The 22040-nt window shown below is 35.8% G+C and overlaps 1 protein-coding gene across 3 annotated transcripts; it reads left to right on the top strand.

Moving 5' to 3' along the window:
- Nucleotides 1–1409: 1409 nt before the first annotated feature.
- On the top strand, nt 1410–19473 carry LOC100891365 (E3 ubiquitin-protein ligase TRAF7). 3 transcript variants are annotated; one of them, XM_011672239.2, is made up of 14 exons: nt 1410–1814; nt 6219–6481; nt 8156–8244; nt 9177–9298; nt 10044–10192; nt 10614–10707; nt 11491–11632; nt 12323–12430; nt 12861–12938; nt 14037–14123; nt 14676–14811; nt 15728–15876; nt 18101–18220; nt 18835–19473. In XM_011672239.2, exons 1-14 carry the CDS (start codon nt 1603–1605, stop codon nt 18904–18906), a joined length of 1821 nt encoding a protein of 606 aa, XP_011670541.1. In that variant the 5' UTR covers nt 1410–1602; the 3' UTR covers nt 18907–19473. The 3 variants fall into 3 exon arrangements, 2 of the variants coding, with proteins under 2 accessions (XP_011670541.1, XP_003725416.2); XM_003725368.3 differs by lacking the exon at nt 15728–15876 and adding an exon at nt 16934–17082 and having other exon boundaries at nt 1411–1814; XR_004062294.1 differs by lacking the exon at nt 15728–15876 and having other exon boundaries at nt 1411–1814.
- The last annotated feature ends 2567 nt before the right edge of the window (nt 19474–22040 follow it).

Below are 22040 nucleotides of genomic sequence, written 5' to 3' on the forward strand. Positions count from 1 at the left end.
CCCCCCCTTGACCTTTTTTAAATGTCGGGGCAGAGTGATTTTTGTTTGTAGTGCTACCCCCCCCCCCCACTGAGCGAAATATTGGTTCAAATTTCGCCCCCCCCCCCCCGTCTTTGAAAATCATGGATCCGCCACTGGGTCAACCCCCCCCCCCCTTAAGAAAAAGCTAGATCCGCCCCTGGCGGCGGAGCGTCTTCCAAAATAGGAGGGGGGGGGGGTCAACAACAAAAAAGGGCACTTTCTGGAAAAAAAGGGGCACCTCCTAAAGGAAACATAAAAAAAACATACTCCATTTTTAGACATTGGTATATACTCCTATATCCTCATGATTGTGATTACTCTAAGGGATCATGATCAATTTGTGCTCGCTCGAAAAATAATATTTTAGACCATCATAACCAACTGTAAAGTATGTGCAATTACACATGGGAAATATTTACAAAAGAGATAGATTGATGTATTATGAAAAGGAGAAAATAGGAAGATTATACAATAAGGATGGAGAGCGAAAGCGCAAACTAGAACAAAACAACAGAGAAAAGTTGAGAAGGAAGAAAGTTTTATGTATAGGAGTATAAATGGTGATGGGAAAGAAAAAGAAGAGAGAGAGAGAGAGAGAGAGAGAGAGAGAGAAAAGAAAAAGTACAATAGAGCAAAACAGAACAAAACGAGTTTGCTAATAAATGAAGAAATGTTGGTAAGGTAAGGTAAGGGCCAGCCTGGAAAAGAGAGAAGGGGGGGGGGGGGGGGGGGGGGGGGAGACAGTGAAGCAAGAAAAAGAAAATTATATATCTAGGTGCTGACATAGTTTTTACATTAATACTTTCTGCATAATACTCAATAAATATAATTTCAGTTTGCGTTTAAAAACAGAGACACTGATATAGAGCGAGTTCCAAAACTTGGGACCAGTACAAGCTAATTATTGTATTCAAAGCAAAGGCAGTTCTTACACGCGGTATGTGGAGTGCAGTTGCCTGTGAATTTGATTGTTCTTTCTAAATAGCTGTATTAACGCATTTGGGAGAGTACCATTTTCAAAATCATACATGATTGAGCCTATAACTGCAAGAGATAGATATTCTATTTCTTCCCCGTCTCTTTCTTCCTTTTGCGTGTTTTTCCTCCAGTGCTGCCCGGGGAACCACCTGCTAGATACGCCAATGGGGCTACCCCCTTCTTTTAAAAAAAAATGTTTTTAATTTTTGTTATACCTCTGTACAAATTAGATACGTCTGTAATACGTCAGCGGGACGTACGGGCCTATTTTTACCGGATACATTCGTGAAATATTTTCCTTCAATGCCATTTTTCAGTTAAGTTTTCTGAGAAAAAGTTATTGTGTGATATTGTGCTATAAACCGAAACGTGCAAATGAAACACTTGTTTGGAACCAGCAACCTTGATCACTTTGCTATTATTATGAAGTCGCACTTCGGGGAAACCCCGCGTTTACGAATACGTCATGTCACACCCGGAAGTGCGTAGTGCATGCGGAACTTAACTCGCTACTGTGATTTTTGAAATGTTATATCCTTAATGAGTCAACTGTCAAAGTCACTGTGAGTTCTTCAAATAATAATATCACATTATATCGACAAAATGACAAGCAATGTTGTTTTTGTGGAGGAGCCGTCTTCACACTTGTTGTGTCCCGTGTGTAAGAATCTGCTTTTGGAGCCGATGATCAGTGTAGAATGTGGTCACACGTTTTGCAAGGCTTGTCTGCAGAACACCGGCGAGGGAGTCGCAAGCCTCGCGGAGTGTCCCGTGGACTCTAAGCCCCTCAAGGGTACCCGCTCCGTACCCAATAGGTAATTTCTTGTGCGTGCTATACATAGGTCTACACTGTGTGTAATGTGTAAAGCACGCCTATGGTCATGGTCTATGCATTAGCAAACATGCAATGGGAATCGATCCCAAATTTTTAGTCCCTTGTTTAGATCTATGTAAACTGCATGTGTAGCTGTAGACTAGATCTATGTGTGATTGTTCATGAGTTGGAAATTAAATGATTATTGATGAAAACATAAATGTTCTTTGTTCCGTTTGAATTTAGTTTTAGAGCATTGTTAAAATTAATAAATTTAAAGACTCAAAATGTGCAAACTCATTTCTCATGTCTTTCTTGAGACTTGAGCATTATTGTACATGTCACACAAACAATTTTATTTTTTTTGTCTGTGCATTTTCAAGGTGTCAAATAAGTTATTTATTATTTATTAATAATTAATCTATCAGATAAGTACGAAAGACCATTAGTGCCACGAAGAAAAAAAAACACACTTTCTACTAATCTGTTTAAACAGATTACGATATTTCTTCTAATCTGTTTAAACAGATTATAATCTGTTTAAACAGATTACGGTATTTCTACTAATCTGTTTAAACAGATTACGGTATTTCTACTAATCTGTTTAAACAGATTACGATATTTCTTCTAATCTGTTTAAACAGATTATAATCTGTTTAAACAGATTACGGTATTTCTACTAATCTGTTTAAACAGATTACGGTATTTCTACTAATCTGTTTAAACAGATTACAGTACTTCAACTAATCTGTTTAAACAGATTATAATCTGTTTAAACAGATTACGGTATTTCTACTAATCTGTTATAACAGATTACGATATTTCTTCTAATCTGTTTAAACAGATTATAATCTGTTTAAACAGATTACGGTATTTCCACTAATCTGTTATAACAGATTACGATATTTCTTCTAATCTGTTTAAACAGATTATAATCTGTTTAAACAGATTACGGTATTTCCACTAATCTGTTATAACAGATTACGATATTTCTTCTAATCTGTTTAAACAGATTACATTACTTCAACTAATCTGTTTAAACAGATTACGGATCCTACTTTTGTCACTTCCCCTGGCCTGCGCTGCGCGTTTTAGTGGCTGTGATGACGTCACCCGCACGCAAATTTTTTTTCCGTACTCGAGAGGGCAAATACCCCATGTGCGCATGCGCGTGGACTTGTGATTTCTCTGCTACTTCCCATACGAAATGTACATGTATTCGCATGTACTGTGCACGATTCGCGTTCTACGAGTAAACGATGGCATAGTAGTCTTCAAACACAGACTCTGATTTGCCAGTTTGACAAATCAATATGCGTATGTGTCGCGATGTGCTTATTCAAGTCTGTGTAGTTGTATGATTCAGACCCAGTAGTGCATATGGAAATACATTGCAACTTGTATAGAATGGTATAGTAGTCTGCAAGCACAGACGCTAATCTGACAGTTTGACAACATACTAGTAGTGTGCTGAGAAGTACTTTATTCAAGTTGCCAACTTGTATAGAATGGTATAGTAGTCTGCAAGCACAGACGCTAATCTGACAGTTTGACAACATACTAGTAGTGTGCTGAGAAGTACTTTATTCAAGTCTGCGTAGATGTATGATTCAGACCCTACTGGTGCGTGCGTTAGAAATGCATCTCAATGTGTAGAGTGTAGTATAGTAGTCTGCAAGGACATAATAATATATTGTGTATTGATGAGTAGTGATTTTATGCAAGTTTGTGTAGTTTAATGATTCCAGACCCCATGGTAGGCCTATGTATTGTGCCACTGCTCTCTCACACTCTTTCTCTCTCTCTCTCTCTCTCTCTCCATATCTCTCTCTCTTTCTCTCTCTCTCTCTCTCTCTCTAGCCCTCCCTCCAGTATGCTCGCACTCTCTGTATTACTTTTATTTATAATCATGGTCTGCTGAGAGCCAGAAGGATGTTAACTCTTAACACAACGAATGCCCTTCTGGCTCTGAACAAACCCACACACCATGAGGTCATTTATTGGCCTTCTCAAAACCGTCATTCTGTAATAATATTTCTAACTTTGGTCTAATAACTCCTTTGTCAGTATAATCCATGGTCAAATTAATAATAAAATCGTGATAGAACAAACACACATGATGAAATAAATGATTCAATCATCTTGATTGTGGGCACGAACGGAAAGACAAAGCAAGACAAATATTCAGTTGTAAAATTGATTCGACACATTCCGCACTTAGGCCTAGCCTATAATGTTTTCTTCTTCAGAAATCAATAAAATTGAATCTGGTGTAGCACTATAGGCCCAAAATATTGATGCTCAACGGAGTTATTCATTTTATCCTTTTTTTCCCGTCTAGATCTAGGCCTACTCCTATATCGAAAAAGAATTCGACTCAGAATGCCCTGCTCTTTATTATTACAATTATTTGTTTAATATAGGGCCTAGGCCTAAGTTGTCATTATTTTTATCATGATTTGTGACCAGACTCAGAATTTCACGTGCCGGATATTTGCCGTTAGATGTGTGCATGCATTTTGACGCCAATGGAAAACAAATTTGTATCTAAACAGTTAGATGACCCCCTATTTTATTACCCGATCGAGAGCTATTTTGTACATAGTTATAAATAAAAGTAATACAGAGAGTGCGAGCATACTGGAGGGAGAGCTAGAGAGAGAGAAAGAGAGAGAGAGAGAGAGAGAGAGAGTGAGAGAGCAGTGGCACAACACAGAAAACTACGAAAACTTGAATAAAAGCACTACTCAATACACAATAGGCCTATATTATTCTGTCAAACTGTCAAAGGAGAGTCTGTGCTTGCATACTACTATGCCACTCTATAAGTTGAGGTGCATTTCCAATACACGCACCAGTAGGGTCTGAATCATAAAACTACACATATTTGAATATAAAGCACTACTCAAGACACTATGTTGTCAAACTGTCCGATTAGCGTCTGTGCTTGCAGACTACTATACCATGCTATTCAATTTGGGATGCATTTCTGTAAGCACTAAAATGTCTGAATCATACAACTACTCAGACTTGAATACTAGTACTATTGCTACGCACGATATATGCGTAATTGTTTTGTCAAACTGGCAAATCAGAGTCTGTGTTTGAAGACTACTATGCCATCGTTTACTCGTAGACCCGGCCCCCCCACTCAGGGTTCGAAATGACCGCATGCGTGTTGCCAAAATGTCCGGTAAAGGGGTACTTTTCGTGCGACAAAGTCCGGCCCGAGAATTGTAAAAAAAGGGGTTTATTTGACTTTTCACCCGGAGATTTCTTTAAAAAGGGGGTGTTTTTTTCTTTTTCTCTCTCATCTCTTTGCACTCCTAAGAAATTATTCCGAATTAAGGGGGGTACATTGACCATTTTTCATGATTTAGGGGGGTCTCCAAGGCAGGAAAAGCCCGCGAAAAGCCCGCGAAAGGGGGGTTCGGAAATGTTGGCAGTCCTCAGATAGGGGGTGCTTTCAAAAAGAAGGAACGAGCATATGCGTACCCTAAATAACACTGAGTGGGGGGGCCGGGCTCGTAGAACGCGAATCGTGCACAGTACATGCGAATACATGTACATTTCGTATGGGAAGTAGCAGAGAAATCACAAGTCCACGCGCATGCGCACATGGGGTATTTGCCCTCTCGAGTACGGAAAAAAAATTCGCGTGCGGGTGACGTCATCACAGCCACTAAAACGCGCAGCGCAGGCCAGGGGAAGTGACAAAAGTAGGATCCGTAATCTGTTTAAACAGATTAGTTGAAGTAATGTAATCTGTTTAAACAGATTAGAAGAAATATCGTAATCTGTTATAACAGATTAGTGGAAATACCGTAATCTGTTTAAACAGATTATAATCTGTTTAAACAGATTAGAAGAAATATCGTAATCTGTTATAACAGATTAGTAGAAATACCGTAATCTGTTTAAACAGATTATAATCTGTTTAAACAGATTAGTTGAAGTACTGTAATCTGTTTAAACAGATTAGTAGAAATACCGTAATCTGTTTAAACAGATTAGTAGAAATACCGTAATCTGTTTAAACAGATTATAATCTGTTTAAACAGATTAGAAGAAATATCGTAATCTGTTTAAACAGATTAGTAGAAATACCGTAATCTGTTTAAACAGATTAGTAGAAATACCGTAATCTGTTTAAACAGATTATAATCTGTTTAAACAGATTAGAAGAAATATCGTAATCTGTTTAAACAGATTAGTAGAAAGTGTGTTTTTTTTTCTTCGTGGCACTAATGGTCTTTCGTAGATAAGGCCCAATTTCGTTGAACATTGTTATATTTTGCATTAGCAATGTTGCAAATATATTTACTGGGTTATAAACATCAGCTTTAATCATAAATTCATAAACATTTGTATTCATATGAATTATCGGCCTATTCATTAATTCCAGGTCCATCGAATCGCAAATTGACGAACTCCAGATCTTCTGTAAATGTGGCATCAAGAGGCTGGACTCTAGGAACGATGTCGTAGAAGATGAGACAGGATGCCCAGAGATCATTCCTCTGGCATCTCAGACAAGCCATGAGGAGGAATGCTCCTTTGTCAAGGTTGTCTGCCCAAACAGCGCCCTCTGTGGAAAGGTTCCTCGAAGCAAGCTGGAGGATCACTTTCAAGAGTGTCAACATTTCCCTTGTGATTTCACAGAAAGAGGTGATTCTTTACATTCATTGACTAAGACTTGTTTGAAAGCCTGTAGGCCGTATTACTCACAGATGTTTATTCACATGTACCTTACAGTCCAAATTGCTTTATTGTGGCCCAAAATTAAAGAATTTCTGCTTATTATGGCCCGTACTTCCTCAGAAATGATGCGTAGAGCTTGTAAAAAATAAAAGCACCTACAATCCTTCATACTACAAACAGCATCCATTAAAAGGTACAATGTCCCATTTGCAGGCCAAAAAAATGAAAAAGTTAAATTCCAACTGCATTTGAAAGATAATACTAATTTAGAACTTCCCTAAAAAGGTGGGGCTTGAAAATGTCTTCAAGTGGGAAAATAACGACTATTAGTTGTCAAATCGACTTTAGGGCTATAGAGCCCAAAAGTAATAGTCTTGATTTTCAGACAATTGTACCGAATGGTCATCGTTTTATGCTGCGCAAAGATTCAATCAGTTTAATCTTGGCCATCACAAGAAGTGGGTTATTGATGTAGACAAATGTTCATGTACCCTTTACAACTCTTTTCATGTATGTTATTACCAAAGAAGAAAAAAAGCCAGTCAGACACTCAATAGTGTCTGACAGTGAACTCTAGCAAGTAAACAGGTTTCCTTGCATAATTTGAATATGAGGACACTGCTAACGTTTAAATTTCACAGATAGGACATACATGACATATTCATAATTCCTGCAAAGTTCTACAGCATTTGAGGTTGGCTGCAAATGTGTGCTACAAGGATGTAGAAAATACATTCTGGACTTTCTTTGAATTTATCCAGTATTTCATTCTTGTAAGGTAATGTTTTTATTTCTTTTGTAATACCTGTGCCTTAGAAATTATTTGCATTGATCCAAAATTATATTTAAAAAAACCTCTGTCCTTTAAGCACATTAATTGCATGCTAGTTTGATTCTAATATTAAATGTACCTTTCCAAGAATGCATGCATAAAAACCAAGTCTATTATTCTTCCAGTAGGATGTCAGTGTTAATATAATTGGCCAAGGAATTTCACTTCTGCTGTTCCCTTCTAAGAGAACCACATGGGTCCTGGTTGATCAATGCTACTCTATTGGCATTGGCCCATATACTTGCATGTGTGAAATTAGGTTTTGTAGACGTATTCATATATCAATCAGATATGGTTATCTACATCTGGGACCAACCTTTAACGTCGCCATCCAAAAGAGTTTCAAACCTGGCTCCTATTAGAGTCAGTTTGTAGGCAAAGACAGAGAGCTGACCGTACTGCGGACATTATCGCTAGACCAACTCGTCCATATATCTAGTTTATACATACATGCAATGTTACTTTTATACTTGATGATAGTATAACTAGCTATGGGGAATTGATGGATTGAAACATCACACTCTGGTCACCAATCGGTTATATGATATTATGCAGAATATCTATTGATGTTGTCATGCACTGTACATCTTATAAAATGGTCTTCCAAAACATATGATAAATAAAAATGTAATGGTTTAACAGCTGTTTTGTTTTGTAAATGTCTCTGATCTGTCATACATTGATAAGCAAATGTCTTTTTAATTAAGAAATTACAATTTTGAAATATCCAAATGCTAATTCCTTATCATTAAAGAATGAGAGAGAGACAGAGGACTATTCAATGACTTGTCATTATATTCTCTGTACAGGTTGTTCATTCAGGGGAACCAAACAGGCAGTTGAAGATCACATTAAGTCATGCACCTGCCAATTAACAAGTGAAAGCATTCCATCTGTGGTAAGTATATAAAAAAATCATCAGTACTTAGCAGAAAGGACTGGTGGTTTTCTTTATGATGACATTAAACTGTAATACGCTACATATAATAACGCAGAGCTTAATAAGTACGTATGGAAGTGTTCTATGAACAGTTGCTATTTGTTTACAAATAAAAATATGCAGCAGTTACCATTTAAACAAGCCTTTATTTATTACCAGAGGTATTTCACAACTCCATTCTCAGCTTTTATCGGGTGATATGATTTGGATTTGGTGATAGTATTTATAATACAGTGAGAGAAAAAAAATTAATTGCATCTGACTTTTCAAAAGAAGGTGTATTACTTCTATAAAATGTCCTCTTTTGAATATTAACCTATGTTGGTTTAAACAAATTAATGTCATGTAGAAATATTCTGAAATATTCAGAAATAATTCCTTCATTAATTCAGTTTCATTGAATGCATCACATTTTTTGTTGTTGAAGTGTAATACAACCATATGATATTACAAGCTGTGATATTTTATTGATCTAGACCTTTGATTCTACACTGACCCCACTACTATTTATGCAGAGGGAAACAATGACTGGTTTCAAAAGTGTTGCTTTTGATAATATGTATATATGTCATGGGTATACATGTACATGTATGTATTGTGGAGGAAATTTGATGATAATGATTGTAATTTGGGCCCCCAGTCCCCCACCCGTAAGAAATCCTGGATCCGCGCCTGGGGGAGGATAGAAGTAAAAGTAGTGACTACAATTGAATTCCCTGCCATTCACATACATGGTTACCGGTATATTGTAAAGGAAAGCCAAGGAAAGGGAGTAGAGGCAATTAGGCAAGTTTTCTACTTTGGAGCCCAGCAGGAGCTCAATATTATATATATTTTTTGTTTGTTATTGCTAACACATCATTCTCTCTCTCTCTCTCTCTCTCTCATAGGTCCTGGAGTTACAGAAGGAGAACATTGAACTGAAGACGCAGGTAGAGGCTTTGAACCACAAACTTGCAGTAGTAGAACAGTCACATGAAAGCCTATTGACCCACATGAAGAAGCTTGAAGTGTAAGTGAGTCCTTTAAAGGGAAACCATCCTAACATCGTGTTCAGTTAAGTAAAAGCAAGACAATCCAAGCAACAACGATTGGAGAAATGTGATAAATAAAGTTGCATTAGTTAATAAATAGTAATAATATTTTTTATGGGAATTTAGATTTGTTAAATCATGAATACCATGCTAATGTTATTAGATTAATGCAAGAATATGTCAAACTGTAGACAAAGAAAAGAAGGAGTGGACATTTATTAGAGTTGTGAATAAGTCAGAGAGCTGTTGATTCCTGTATGGCCTTTCTTCACTTTTAAATTTTGACAGTGTAGCCCTGTCGGTTAAAAGGGGTGTAAACTGATGAAACTACGTGTCTTTCCCGTGGCCTGACTCGGGGCCTATCGGGTATACGGATGCGACCACAGCAATCACGTGCTTGCAACATACGTGAAACCGAAGCATGAGGAGACCTCTGCTCTGTTTTGCGAACGCTGACCATGTAGAGATTAAGTTGCTGAATACCGTTAATCAAGTCCATTCGTTTACGTGCAGTTGTCCTAAAGGAGACGTAGACGGCTTTCCCCTGTATTTGTCAGTTTACACCCCCTTTAAAAATAAATGCTCTTTTGATAAAACATTGAAGTATGACTTCAGGGTCTTTATTCTGGTCTTTATCAGGAGACCAAGTCCTTATTTCCTTTTCAACCTTGTGTTTGCCTACATTCTGCAAACCTTTTTGTTCCCATCAATTCCAATGTTCAGTCAGATGCAAGCAGTGACAGAGAAGCTTAATGATACCAATGGTCTGAGGTCTTCCTCATCCCCAGGGTATGATAGTTACCCCCCTTCCAGGACCCCCTCTACCAGATCCATGAGGCTTAGTCGCAGTGGTAGCGCTGGAAGCATATCAGGTGAGTTGGTTTATTCATCAGGGAAAAATATCTGTATCAAGATTCTGGAATTACTATCCCTGGATAATTACCTTCAGAAAACCATCCCCAAAGACAACTACCCCTCCACGAAAACGACTCTCTCACTTCAATCTTCCCTTAGATTGTCTGAGGGTAACTAGAGTTGTTTTTCTAGTATCAATTTATTTGATATTTATCATCATAAATGTTCTCTCTTGCATTTGGGTATAGTAACCTATAACATTTTGCTTGCTATTTGAGAGAAACACCTTATGACCCTTACGCATGTGAAATGGTGCAGTCGAAATGTAAGACTAACTAAATTCTAATGAAATTAAATCAGTGTATTATCCCCCCCCCCCCCAAAAAAACAAAAAAAAACACAACAAACTGATGTGTCGTTTTTGTTTGTTCTATGAAGGTCTTCGAAACTCTATGGAATTTATAATATCCCAGAGTCCTCGTTCAGACTCCTGGCAGATCCCATTTGAGTTCAAATGCATCGGAACTCTCATGTAAGTCAAACATTCTTTTTTATTGAAAGATCAATTTGTTCAATTGATCAAAGGTCTCATATTATATGGTCAGTTTTTATGGTAATCTGTATCAATATTTTGGAATGCATTGTATTAGTCACGATTAGCCTCAAGATTGAATGAGTGTTTAACAATCACTTTGTTTTTATCTACATGTAATCAATAATTTTGAAATAGTGCATTGATACCCTTTCTTTATTGTGGATGAAATGTACATAGATCTGCTTAGAAATTTTGGAAAATTCAAGCCTTTACAGTGTTAAATTAAAAGATGAGTTTGCCTCCATTTTGTTGTACTTCATAATAATATTGGATTCTTATATAGTGCACGTATCCATCTTGCAAGGTGCTCAAGGCGCTCCAACATTACCCGGCTATGCTAGGCTGCCGATTTAGCCAATTTCCGCGCTCACAGCATTCAAGGAATTCTTCCTATTGGAACCCATTTAAAACCTGGGTGGAGAGTGGCAAGTGTAGATTAATGTCTTGCCAAAGGACATTAGTTGACATGACTTGAACCGCAGACCCTATGATCTACAGTCCAACGAGTTATCCACAACACCTCATCTGATACCTCTGCCTGACAAAATCAAATGTGCAGTATGGTGTTAAACTAATTACTGTCAAGTGTTTAGTTTTGAGAACAATTAAAATTTACCTTGCTGTTTGCTTGAGGTTATATTGAAGGCTATAATTTTGGACTGATTTTGTTTTATTTTCAATGTTTAAAATGTTGAATAAATCCTTCATGTTCCTTTCCAGGGGCCATAGTAACGCAATAAACTGCATTGCAATTAATGGTCACAAGGTGTACAGCAGTGGAGGAGACTTCCACATTAAGGTGTGGGATATTGAGAAGCTGAGCAAAGGATGTATCCAAACCATGCAGGGACATACAAACACAGTATGTATATACAAACTCTCAGTCATAGATGTTAAATTACGTAAGTACCAAATCATAACGACCAGGAACTATACCTGTTCCAGAGATAGGAGGATCACCTACTTCAGATCAGTTGCCAGACAACAAACCACATGTGGACACTGGACAGCTCTTCAGAATACTAATAATTAAGGACTAAAATTCCTCTAAATGGATTTTAGTATTCGAACCACAACAATTTGAATACTTAAATTGATTTTAGTGGTTGTGACAATCAGATTTTTAGTACTCTAATTGGAGGAATACATGCAACCACTAAAATACCACTTATTTTGTATTCTGAATATTAAGTGAATATATTCAGAAGACTTAATTTGTATTCCTTTTTGGTAAGGGTATGTACAGAAAGAAGTTAATCTGGCAGTTAAACTACCCTAATTTTTGGTGTACTCTATTTAGTACTTTTGGATTTGAAATGTTTTGTTTCCACTCTTGAATTTTAGAAAGGGTACTTTAAGTTAAAAGTTTGATAGCTCAGAACAACTTTGCTATTCAAAATGAACGATTGGAAAAGGCACAAGAATGACCCCCCAAAATTGTCTCATATAAGTTGATTGTATGTGTAATTGTAAATTTATTGGCTCTCTAGGGTTGAATAGGAATAAATGGCAGGCATCTAATTTTATCTTTTATCATCATTCCTCTTCCAAGGTACAAGTTCTGGTAGCTTCATCAGACTTCCTCTATAGTGCAGGAGACGATAGAACCATTCGCATGTGGAGATACAACACAGCAGGCACAGAATTCAAATGTCGGAATGTGAGTTGAAGTACTATTTGTTCTACAAAATCATTCTTTATGATTTAATTTCACATCATGTAGGTCAGGAATTTCTTACACCTATTGATATTGATTTCTGCGGATGAAACACGTCTTGTTAAAATTGTTTTATTTTGTTTTAGGTGATGCTTGTTTCAGTTCAACATTTAGCCCTGAATAGGGATGTCTTAGCACTTCAATAACTACGCCTAAGATAGTTTTGGCTGGAGTCTTTAAAAATGCAAATTTTATATATAAATATCTCATAACCCATAGATTTAGCTGTAATTGTGGAAAATATTTGCCGCTCTTTAGAAAAGGTATTATTATGTTGTCATCATTATTTATTTCTATTTTTATTGTAAAAATGTTTTGTATATCAAATCAGTGATCTTGAATGTGGTTGTTTTGTTTCGGTTGTATTTTGCAGGATGCTCATGCCAAGTCTATCAGTGCTATGATAAAGGTTGAAGGTCACATCTTCACATCCTCACATTCATTCATCAAGGTAAACTTAATCTCTACTTCATATGGACAGATAAAACCATTGGCTTAAAACTTTGTTTCCTCCATATGTCGAACAATCAATACTATGAGTGCATTAATTTGATGAAACTTCTTTGAGGCTGAAGATGTAGTATTGATTGTGATATATGAATAGTGATCTGGTTATTTTTTATTATATTCCCTGAGTATGAAAGCATTGAATTGAGGAACTACATATTTACAAAGTGAAAACTGATAAAAAAGCTATATTAATTTGTCAAGTGTCAAGCGGCCCCACCCCTCCCCCCCCCCCCCCCCTCTCCCACTCTGGCTCTGGGGTCGGAGGGACCGCATTTGTGTTGCCAAAATCTCCAGTAAAGGGATACTATCACGCATCAAAGTCCGGCCCGTATTGACTTTACACACCGGAGATAGGGTGTGCTTTCTGAGTGGGGGGGGGGGGGGGGGGGGACAGTCCATCATGTGGTGCTATGATCAATCACATCCTGCCACATCTCAGTAGTTGAACAGGGCTGTTTCCCAGCATGAATCATAGGCAGCTTGGCATTCAAGATCGCAGCGGGGTCCTGGATTTGTTTATAGAAGAGGTATCTTCGAAACCCTGCAAGTGTATATTACTTGGAGAGTCTGTCAAAATAGAGGGGGAGGGGGCACAACCTTTTTCATATATACACATGTGTATTCATACCAGAGTTGCTTGTGAAATACATGTATTGGGGTGCACTTTGTACAGCCTCTCTAGATCTGTCAATGCAAAAGCCATGTGTTGCCTCTGTTGCCTAATTATTGTAGAGTTGTTGTCAGCCTGTTATTCCTGAGATAAGAAGAATGAAAGTCAAACATTGTGAAAGTTTGGGGGAAGAACAAGCTTGTGACAAATTTGGCCCAGTTTTTTTTTCTCCCTTCAAATTTGCTAATTTCTTACAAGAATGTTTGTGCTGTCACTCAAAGCTACTTGCTAGATTAGATTTGTGTACTTTCAAAACACTGACTTTTTTTGTCTGCTTCATTCTCTCTCTCTCTCTCTCTCTCTCTCTCTCTCTCTCTCCGTCTCTCTATCTTATCAAATTATTTCCATTGTTCATATTTGTTTAATTAGGTGTGGACGGCTGAATCTTTGGAGTTAATCCATACCATCTCAGGGCTACATCATTGGGTTAGAGCTCTTGCTGTGGATTCTAAAATGGTACGGAATACAATTCATAATGTCCTTCCATTTAAGGTATCTAGAAGTCATAGTCCAGCTGCAATAACAAAAAATGCTTGCAATGAGGAAACAATCATGTTGAAATGTATGCGACCAGGTATGTATAATGGAGATTGATTCATGATGTCAAGTCTTCGTTATGCAAAATAAATATATCAGGGGATACCCTTTCCCTCATTAAAAATGCATTATATATATATATGTGTATCTGAAAACTTAAAATGGGTCCCTCTAAACATTACTGTACATTTTATCATTGATAGATAAAGAAGTATTAGTTATGTTGTGAACACAACTACTTTCACATAAACATTTTCATTTGTACTTGTCATTATTATGATAATTTGTTATTATAACCAATAACCGTATTCCTCTTGTGCTGTCACAACTGTCATGATAGTATTTTAATTGTTCCGATTATAGAATGAAAGGAGCAACTATTAATATCAATGTATTTTGCATTCATTATGTGTCAAAAGTTTTGTATACTGTATCTCACTCTATCTCTCATCATATTTCTCATTGGTATAGGAGAGACTGTACAGCGGTTCACACAACTCGTTGAGCGTCTGGGACACCAAGCCACCGTTTGCTCTCAAAAGGAAGTTAGATCACACCTATGGTTCCATCTACTCCATAGCAATCACACATCAATACATTCTCCTTGGTAAGTCATGGCGGGGGCCACATGGCTCAGGGTTAGGATAGTCTTGCCTTCACATACACAATATTTATATAGATGATCAGACGTTTGCTCCTATGATAATTGCTCTGGGTTTTATTCCAACAAAGATGTAGGGTTAGGACTTTGGTTGCAATTGAGTTATGGGTTAGTTTCAGTTTTAGGATTAGCCTCATAATCACTTGACATCAAGCTAGTGAAAAGAAGTTCCTTTATTTCAGTCAGGGAATTAGAGAATTATCAGGAAATTGAAATGGTATAAAAAGAGAAAAGTTAGTCTCTTGTCATGTGCCAAAACAGCATATAGACTTGATGGTTGCATTGCTAAAGTGACTGTTAGTGTATGAAATGCATAATTTAAGAATTATAATTATAGCATTTTTAAACTCTTAGAAACGTCTAAAAATGATTTTTTTTTTTTTTATGAAATGCTGGGAAACCTGTACATGTTGTATGAAAATTGTCCATTACTTTTTGTTGACACATTTTACATTGCACATCACCCATCACCATCATCTATAATGGTAGCAATCATATTTTGATACATGTTGTGAGGATGAATTATATTTTCTATATCTTTGTTCTTGCTATAACATGTTGTCTTCACTAAATTATTCAGCAGTATCATTTTTTCATAAGTGTAATCACATACCATATTCAAGTTTGCTTTACATGCAGCTATTATCTGCCTGATATATTCCTCTCTTTCTGAGACCCACTTGCTTAAATACCTAAAGTAAGCTTAGTCTTTGCATTTATGATATGCTTTTCTTAAAGAGCAGCAGAAGAGATAGATGCATAATACAAGCACTTGATCGAACCACCCTACATTGCATCCATTATATCCCTATAATTATTTCCATCAAAATTATCCTTCCATCCTTGTTCCTTCACAACACAGGTACTTACAACCAAAATGTTAAGATTATTGAAGTCGATACTTTCACTCCCAAGTCGTCGTTGAGTGGGCATATTGGGACCGTTAGTGCTATTAGCTCAAGTCCGGATGGCAGGTTTGCAATAACAAGCTGCTACGACGGCAAAGCAAGGGTAAAGAAATTAATACAGTCTGGATAGAGGAGACTGTCTGAAAAGAAAATGTGAGCAGATATGAAGAGCCACTTGGAATGATGTATTTGATAAAAGAAAATTTGGAAGAAATAGGGCGAGCACAAAATTAACAAAAATTGAAAGAAGTTGTAATATAATTCATAGTCCTTGTGAAAAATGATAGAATTCAGCACTTTGCTTTCTCATGAAAAATAGGTTAATGAATCCTTATTGTTATGAATAGATTCCTTTTTTGTTTAGATAAATAATAAATGTAACTTTATTCTTTTACTGTCACCTCAAGCCGCTAACCTAACATATATCAAATGGACTCCGGTGGCATTTCTTGGTGATGTGCTTCCTATGGAACCCTTCTGCTTTCTCTAACTCTCTTAACTAACCAAAACATTTGGCAAAGTGGGCATTTGTTATGGGCATGTATTTATTATCCAGTGATCGTATACTTTACAAATATTTGCTTGTCAAATTGTTACAAAACTCATTAATGAGTTGAGGATATGATCAGTTTAAATTCACTGACAGCATATCATGGATTCTTTGACTTCTATTTCCCCCAAAAGTGCTTAGAAATTACATTATTAAACAAATTACATGATTTTCACTTATCTGAATGTGTAATTTCTTACATCTCATGACCAAAAATAATTCCCAAAATCTTACATGTCATCATTGAGATAACACATCATCCAAGTGGTTCTCCAATCTGTATGTCATTCTTTTCAAACAGTCTTCATCTCAGTGTGGTTGTCATGGTAACTGATGTTTCTTCTAGTTTCCTATAGTTATGATAGAAAATTTGAGAGTGATAGCTCTATACAATTAAAGAGGAATGGACTAAAATTGGATTGCATTAAATGCAAATTTTAATTTCCTTGTTTCCTTCAAAGAAGCTTTCAACAATGCTTTTAAAAAAAATGGTAAATTTCATAACCATAGGGAGTGAAGAAACATAAGGTACCAGTGGCTGTATGTTGTATGTTGATTTTATATGGCAAGTTTGTTCACTGAACAAACTCCCTCCTTGGTATGAAAACAGGTACTCACAGTCAGAATGTGCAGATATTTGAGGTAGAGACGTATGCCCATGTCAGGTCGCTGGGAGGACAAATTGGCATCATCAATTGCATGGTGACAAGCCCTGATGGACAGTTTCTTATTTCAGGCTCGTTTGACAACACAACCATGGTATTAACCCAAATATAGCTTTATTTACTTCAATTATTAGATGTTCATAGTATGTTCATTAGTTTGATGTAATGCAATTTGATGTAATGCAGTTTGATGTGTTACAATATTATTGACTACCGATATAAAAAACCAAACATTGCACTGAATTTTTGTTAAAGGTAATACAAAGTTTTGGTAAATTTTGAAAATTGGCTGGATAGTGATTCTTTACAATTTGTATATATTTAGATGCCCCTGTGGATGTATTATAAGCACCAGAAAATTTAGCCCCTAAAACACTAATTTGAATTAAAAAATTTACCGGTGCTCCCTGTAAATTTTGATAAATTTAAAATAGCGCCTATGGCCAAACGATGGTAGCTGCGACCATGAAAATCTCAGAATATGTAGTTGTGGTATATAATTTCCAAATGGGAATAGCCAATCGGTCCATTCTAGTCAAGAAACATTATTTTATAGCTAAATTGATATCTTGACCTTGAGAGGGAGCTATACAACATGAACAGCTTATTATTTACAATTTCATCACTTTAGACTCGATTTCAACAGCGACAACGGTTACTGAATATTGTAGGATCACTTGCTTCCAATATGTTAATTTGAACCAAATTCATGACCCCATACCAAAACTTTGTATTACCTTTAATTTAGTATTGTGGCATAAATGAACATAGCAGCAATTTACATTTATTTCAGAAAGTCTAATTGAAAAGAAAGAAAAAAAATGTATATATATATGAAATTGTCATATTATTCAGCTAAAAAAACTATACAATCAATAACGATATTCATAGTCCATCTATGTGTACTGTAAATCCAGATACTTTTGTGAATCGTCAATGATGGCTGTTTTGCCGCATAGAGGTTTCACTTCTTTGCTATTATGCAAGCCAATTTTGATATTTCAGGTTATCCAAGTTTCATAAATCTTGACCCATCATGAAGTTTGAGAAAGTTTTATGCATACCATAGTTTGTGGTACTACAGTATATCCTCTTTTTATTTTTTCCACCAGATATTCAACTTGGAGAATTTCCTGAGTTTGCAGGTTCTGTCCCGTCACCAGGGTAGCATCAATGCGATCTCTCTACGCAATGGTCTACTCTTTACAGGCTCAGAAGACAAAGATATCAAGGTTGGTAGCAAGGGGTCAATAGTTACAGTTCAGAGGTCATAGGTCATTTGTGGGTGAAATAATGAGAAATTGCTAATGGGATAACAAAATGTAAAAGCTGACAAGGATAGTTATCTTCAGAGACATGTAGAAACAGATGATAGGAGCTTTTAGGGTCAAAATATTGGCAGGCAACAGCTACAGTTCAAAGGTCATAGGTCATTTGTGGGTTAAATAATGAGAAATTGCTAATGATTCTTAAGGGTTAAAAAAATGTAAAAGCCGACGAGGATAGTCATTTTCAGAGACATGTAGAGACAGATGATAAGAGCTTTTAGGGTCAAAATATTTGCAGGCTTAGGTTTGAGAGGTATGACATTGCCCTGTCTTCTACCAAACTCAAAATTAGGAGATTATCAATGAAGCTCCTTATATTTTCAATTATACGTAATCAAATGTACTAGCAGTGCAATAATAGTGTGTAGTTTTGTTGATAGATTTGGAAATTTATTAAATATACATGTACCTATTATTTTTTTATTTTCCTGATTTTGTTATGACTTGATACCATGCAAGTTTCCCTGAATGAAACATGTACATGAATTCTGTCTGATTTTTATTCATTATTTCAACAGATTTTCAAGTACTTCAAAGCAATCACATACAGCAGCTATGGCATTCACATCACACCTGGCAAAGATACATGAGAGAAAATTAAAGCATTTACATGGCAGCTGCATCACACCATTAGAGGATCAAAGGAATTCTGTGTTTGCTGCATTTTATTTATATTACTTCTGCTCAATTTAAATCTAGTATAATCGCTACGTTTAATGGATTCATAGCTCTTTGTGTATCAGAATACGTAGAGAGCTGCAAACAGTACAGCATCTCATAAAAGGTCTGAAACTGACTTGCTACAGTTGCTTTTTAGCAAACTACCCCATTGTCTGGTGTCATGTAATAATATGTTTGCCTTTTTTCTTAGCTCTTTGTCGATAAAAAAATGCATTGAGAACTAAAAACAGTACAAGACACAAGATTAGTGAAATGGTGATTTCTTCCATTTTGTAACATTTGCTTTTGGGGGGCTTCCATTTTGCATCTTATCCTATTTTTTAGATATATGGGGAGGGGGAATCTTCTCAAAACAATATTGACATCAATAAGATAATATGATAATGTTAAATGGGTACCGGTAGGAAGGAATTCCTTAAAATGCTGTGAGCGTCGAAATAGGCAGCCTAGCATAGCCGAATAATGTTGGAGCGCCTTGAGGACCTTGCAAGGTCGATACGTGCGCTATATAAGAATCCAATATTATTTATTTATTATACCACATCATATATGCCGTATATATATTTATATATCAATATATATATATATATATATATATATATATGTTAACTTTCAATTTGGAGTGGACTAAAAGATTATTATTATTATTATTATTATTATTATTATTATTATTATATTACGACAGCAACCGAGCTATAGGCAATTGCTTAATATCAAGTGCAGGTTTGCACTTTGTTAAGGAATGATAGCACATCTTGATTTGTTTGTATTTCCAAATGAGAGAGGAGGAAACAGCCCCACACAGAAAAAAAGGGAGTGCATTATTAACTCTTTACCTGCTCTAGTCGACTGATGAAACAACCAGTGGACTGCAACAGTCGGCCTTTGTCACATTTGAAATATTTTCACACACTCTGGACAATGTGGCAGTATAGGGTTTTAATCCTTGTAAAGAGTTTGAAGGAAAATGATATGCAAGGAAGCAGATTGCGGGATGTTTAAATGAAATCGTACAAAGTTAGGAATTTTTGAAAGTTGTAATAGCTACTAGTATTGTATGGGAACATCAAGTCGGCTGAATCGGTAATGTCACCGTATTGCTGGACAACTCTCCCATTTGTTCCAACGCACAAAATTGAGTACCATACGTCAGAATAGTAGGAAAAGAATCAAACTATGAACAAAGAAGTGTATGAAAAGGAGAGAGGATGATGTTAATAGAGCTAGAGATAGAGAGAGAGCAGAAAAGGCGCTTTGGTACTCTATTTAATGCCTCAAAATGAGGCCAGTTACGTTACATTAACAGTTTTATTATTTGAGTTGGCAACCAGCATTATTCTTGTTTAGGAAACATTCCATTTATTTTGTACTGCAGGTTCAGTCAGCTGCTATTGTGTATTTGGTGTTTTCTTGTTCATTATACTCTTTCCTTCCAGAAGTCATATAAGAAATAGACTTGATTTTCAAAACAAAAAAAATCAAATTATGAGAAAATGAACAATATGCTACCAAATATTTTGTCTTTGTATTAATTTGTTTTTGAATTTTAGGAGCATCTACATGTATTTCCATTGTTTAAAAGCAATGAGCATGATGAATTGTTTTTAGAAATAAAATCATGAAATGTTTATACATGTATGTTTATACAATTGTATTTTCATTTTTTGGCAGCTTCCGCATTTTAGAAATTGGACTAATCTGCTTTGATATTTAGGATCTGTTGTGCCTGGCAGAAAGACTTAGGCAGAGGCATTCCAGTACACTGAAATATTGTTGTGCTAATTAATATGTCCCTCTTCCAGGCCAGGCCACATATGACAATCTGTTTTTTTACTTAAGACCTACCGGTACAACCATCTTGATCATGATATTTTTTATATTTCTTGGGATGCAATTTGATTTTAGATTTAGGATTAGGTACTCGGTATAGTGTTGAGTTTTGGGCTGAAGTCAGGAATTTTGTAAGCTTTGAAAATTAATTGCAGAAAAAATGTCGCTAGACAATCATTGTCATTCGTCCTCATTATCAGATCGTTAACAAAGATGTGCTAAATGAGAGAAGATAAATGGAAAGAATTATGTTAATTAAATTGAATCATTGTATATTTCCATATTTTTTAATTTTTTTTTTAGCTCAGTGAGTTTTTTGTGTATAGGATCATGTTGATAATTGACTTTCTTAGCACAAGTCCATAGGATCTGAAAGCTGCAAATTGAATCTAAATTTTCTCTTGCCCCTTTAGAGAAAATTAGGCAGAGTCTACTTTCATTACACAGATAGAGTTTGCCTCCTCCATTCAAAAGACAATCTCACAAGAACGATCAACATAATTCTGTATACAATCAGTTTAAAACATGTACCATTAAAGGAGGTAAACCAACATTCTACTTGGCAATCAAGGATATATGAGGATATATGAGAGTACCGTTAATATGCATGGTATTAATATACTACTTATTATGATCATATATTTAGTGAAATTCATTGAAACAATGTGACTAAAACATTGTAGTAACAGTGTTCTTTGTCATTCAAATGTACTGCTATTAATATGTAGTTTTATTTACAATTAATATTTGCAGTACTAAGCAGTTTTTCCACCTACGATTGGTCGATTCTACACAAGTTGAAAACCGATGAACAAACTGAATATATTTGCTTTTGAGCACTCTAGTAGTGAAGTGAATGGATCAATTTGGATCATATCAGTTCAAATGTTTAGAGATTAGTTTTATGTAACCTGCACCTCCAATTTCTTAAATGCTATTTTTCTGTTATTCCAATTCTTATTCACCTTTCCATTACTAGTATGATAAAAGAAATATCCATGTAGAATGCCAATTATGTATAAATTGTGTGGTCATTCTGAATATATTGGTGTAAATACTCAATGTACATAAAGACAAGAATGCAGTCTTGTGGTAAAAAAGATGAATTTTTATTTACATGGTATTGTTTTCTTCTTTTGCAATAAATTTATATTAAAGATTATTATTGACTCAATATAATCAACGAGTTACCTTTTGTTTGCTTCATTGTTTC

This window comes from Strongylocentrotus purpuratus, unplaced genomic scaffold, assembly GCF_000002235.5.
Source record: "Strongylocentrotus purpuratus isolate Spur 01 unplaced genomic scaffold, Spur_5.0 spur5_scaffold_8, whole genome shotgun sequence".
Classification (NCBI taxonomy): Eukaryota; Metazoa; Echinodermata; class Echinoidea; order Camarodonta; family Strongylocentrotidae; genus Strongylocentrotus; species Strongylocentrotus purpuratus.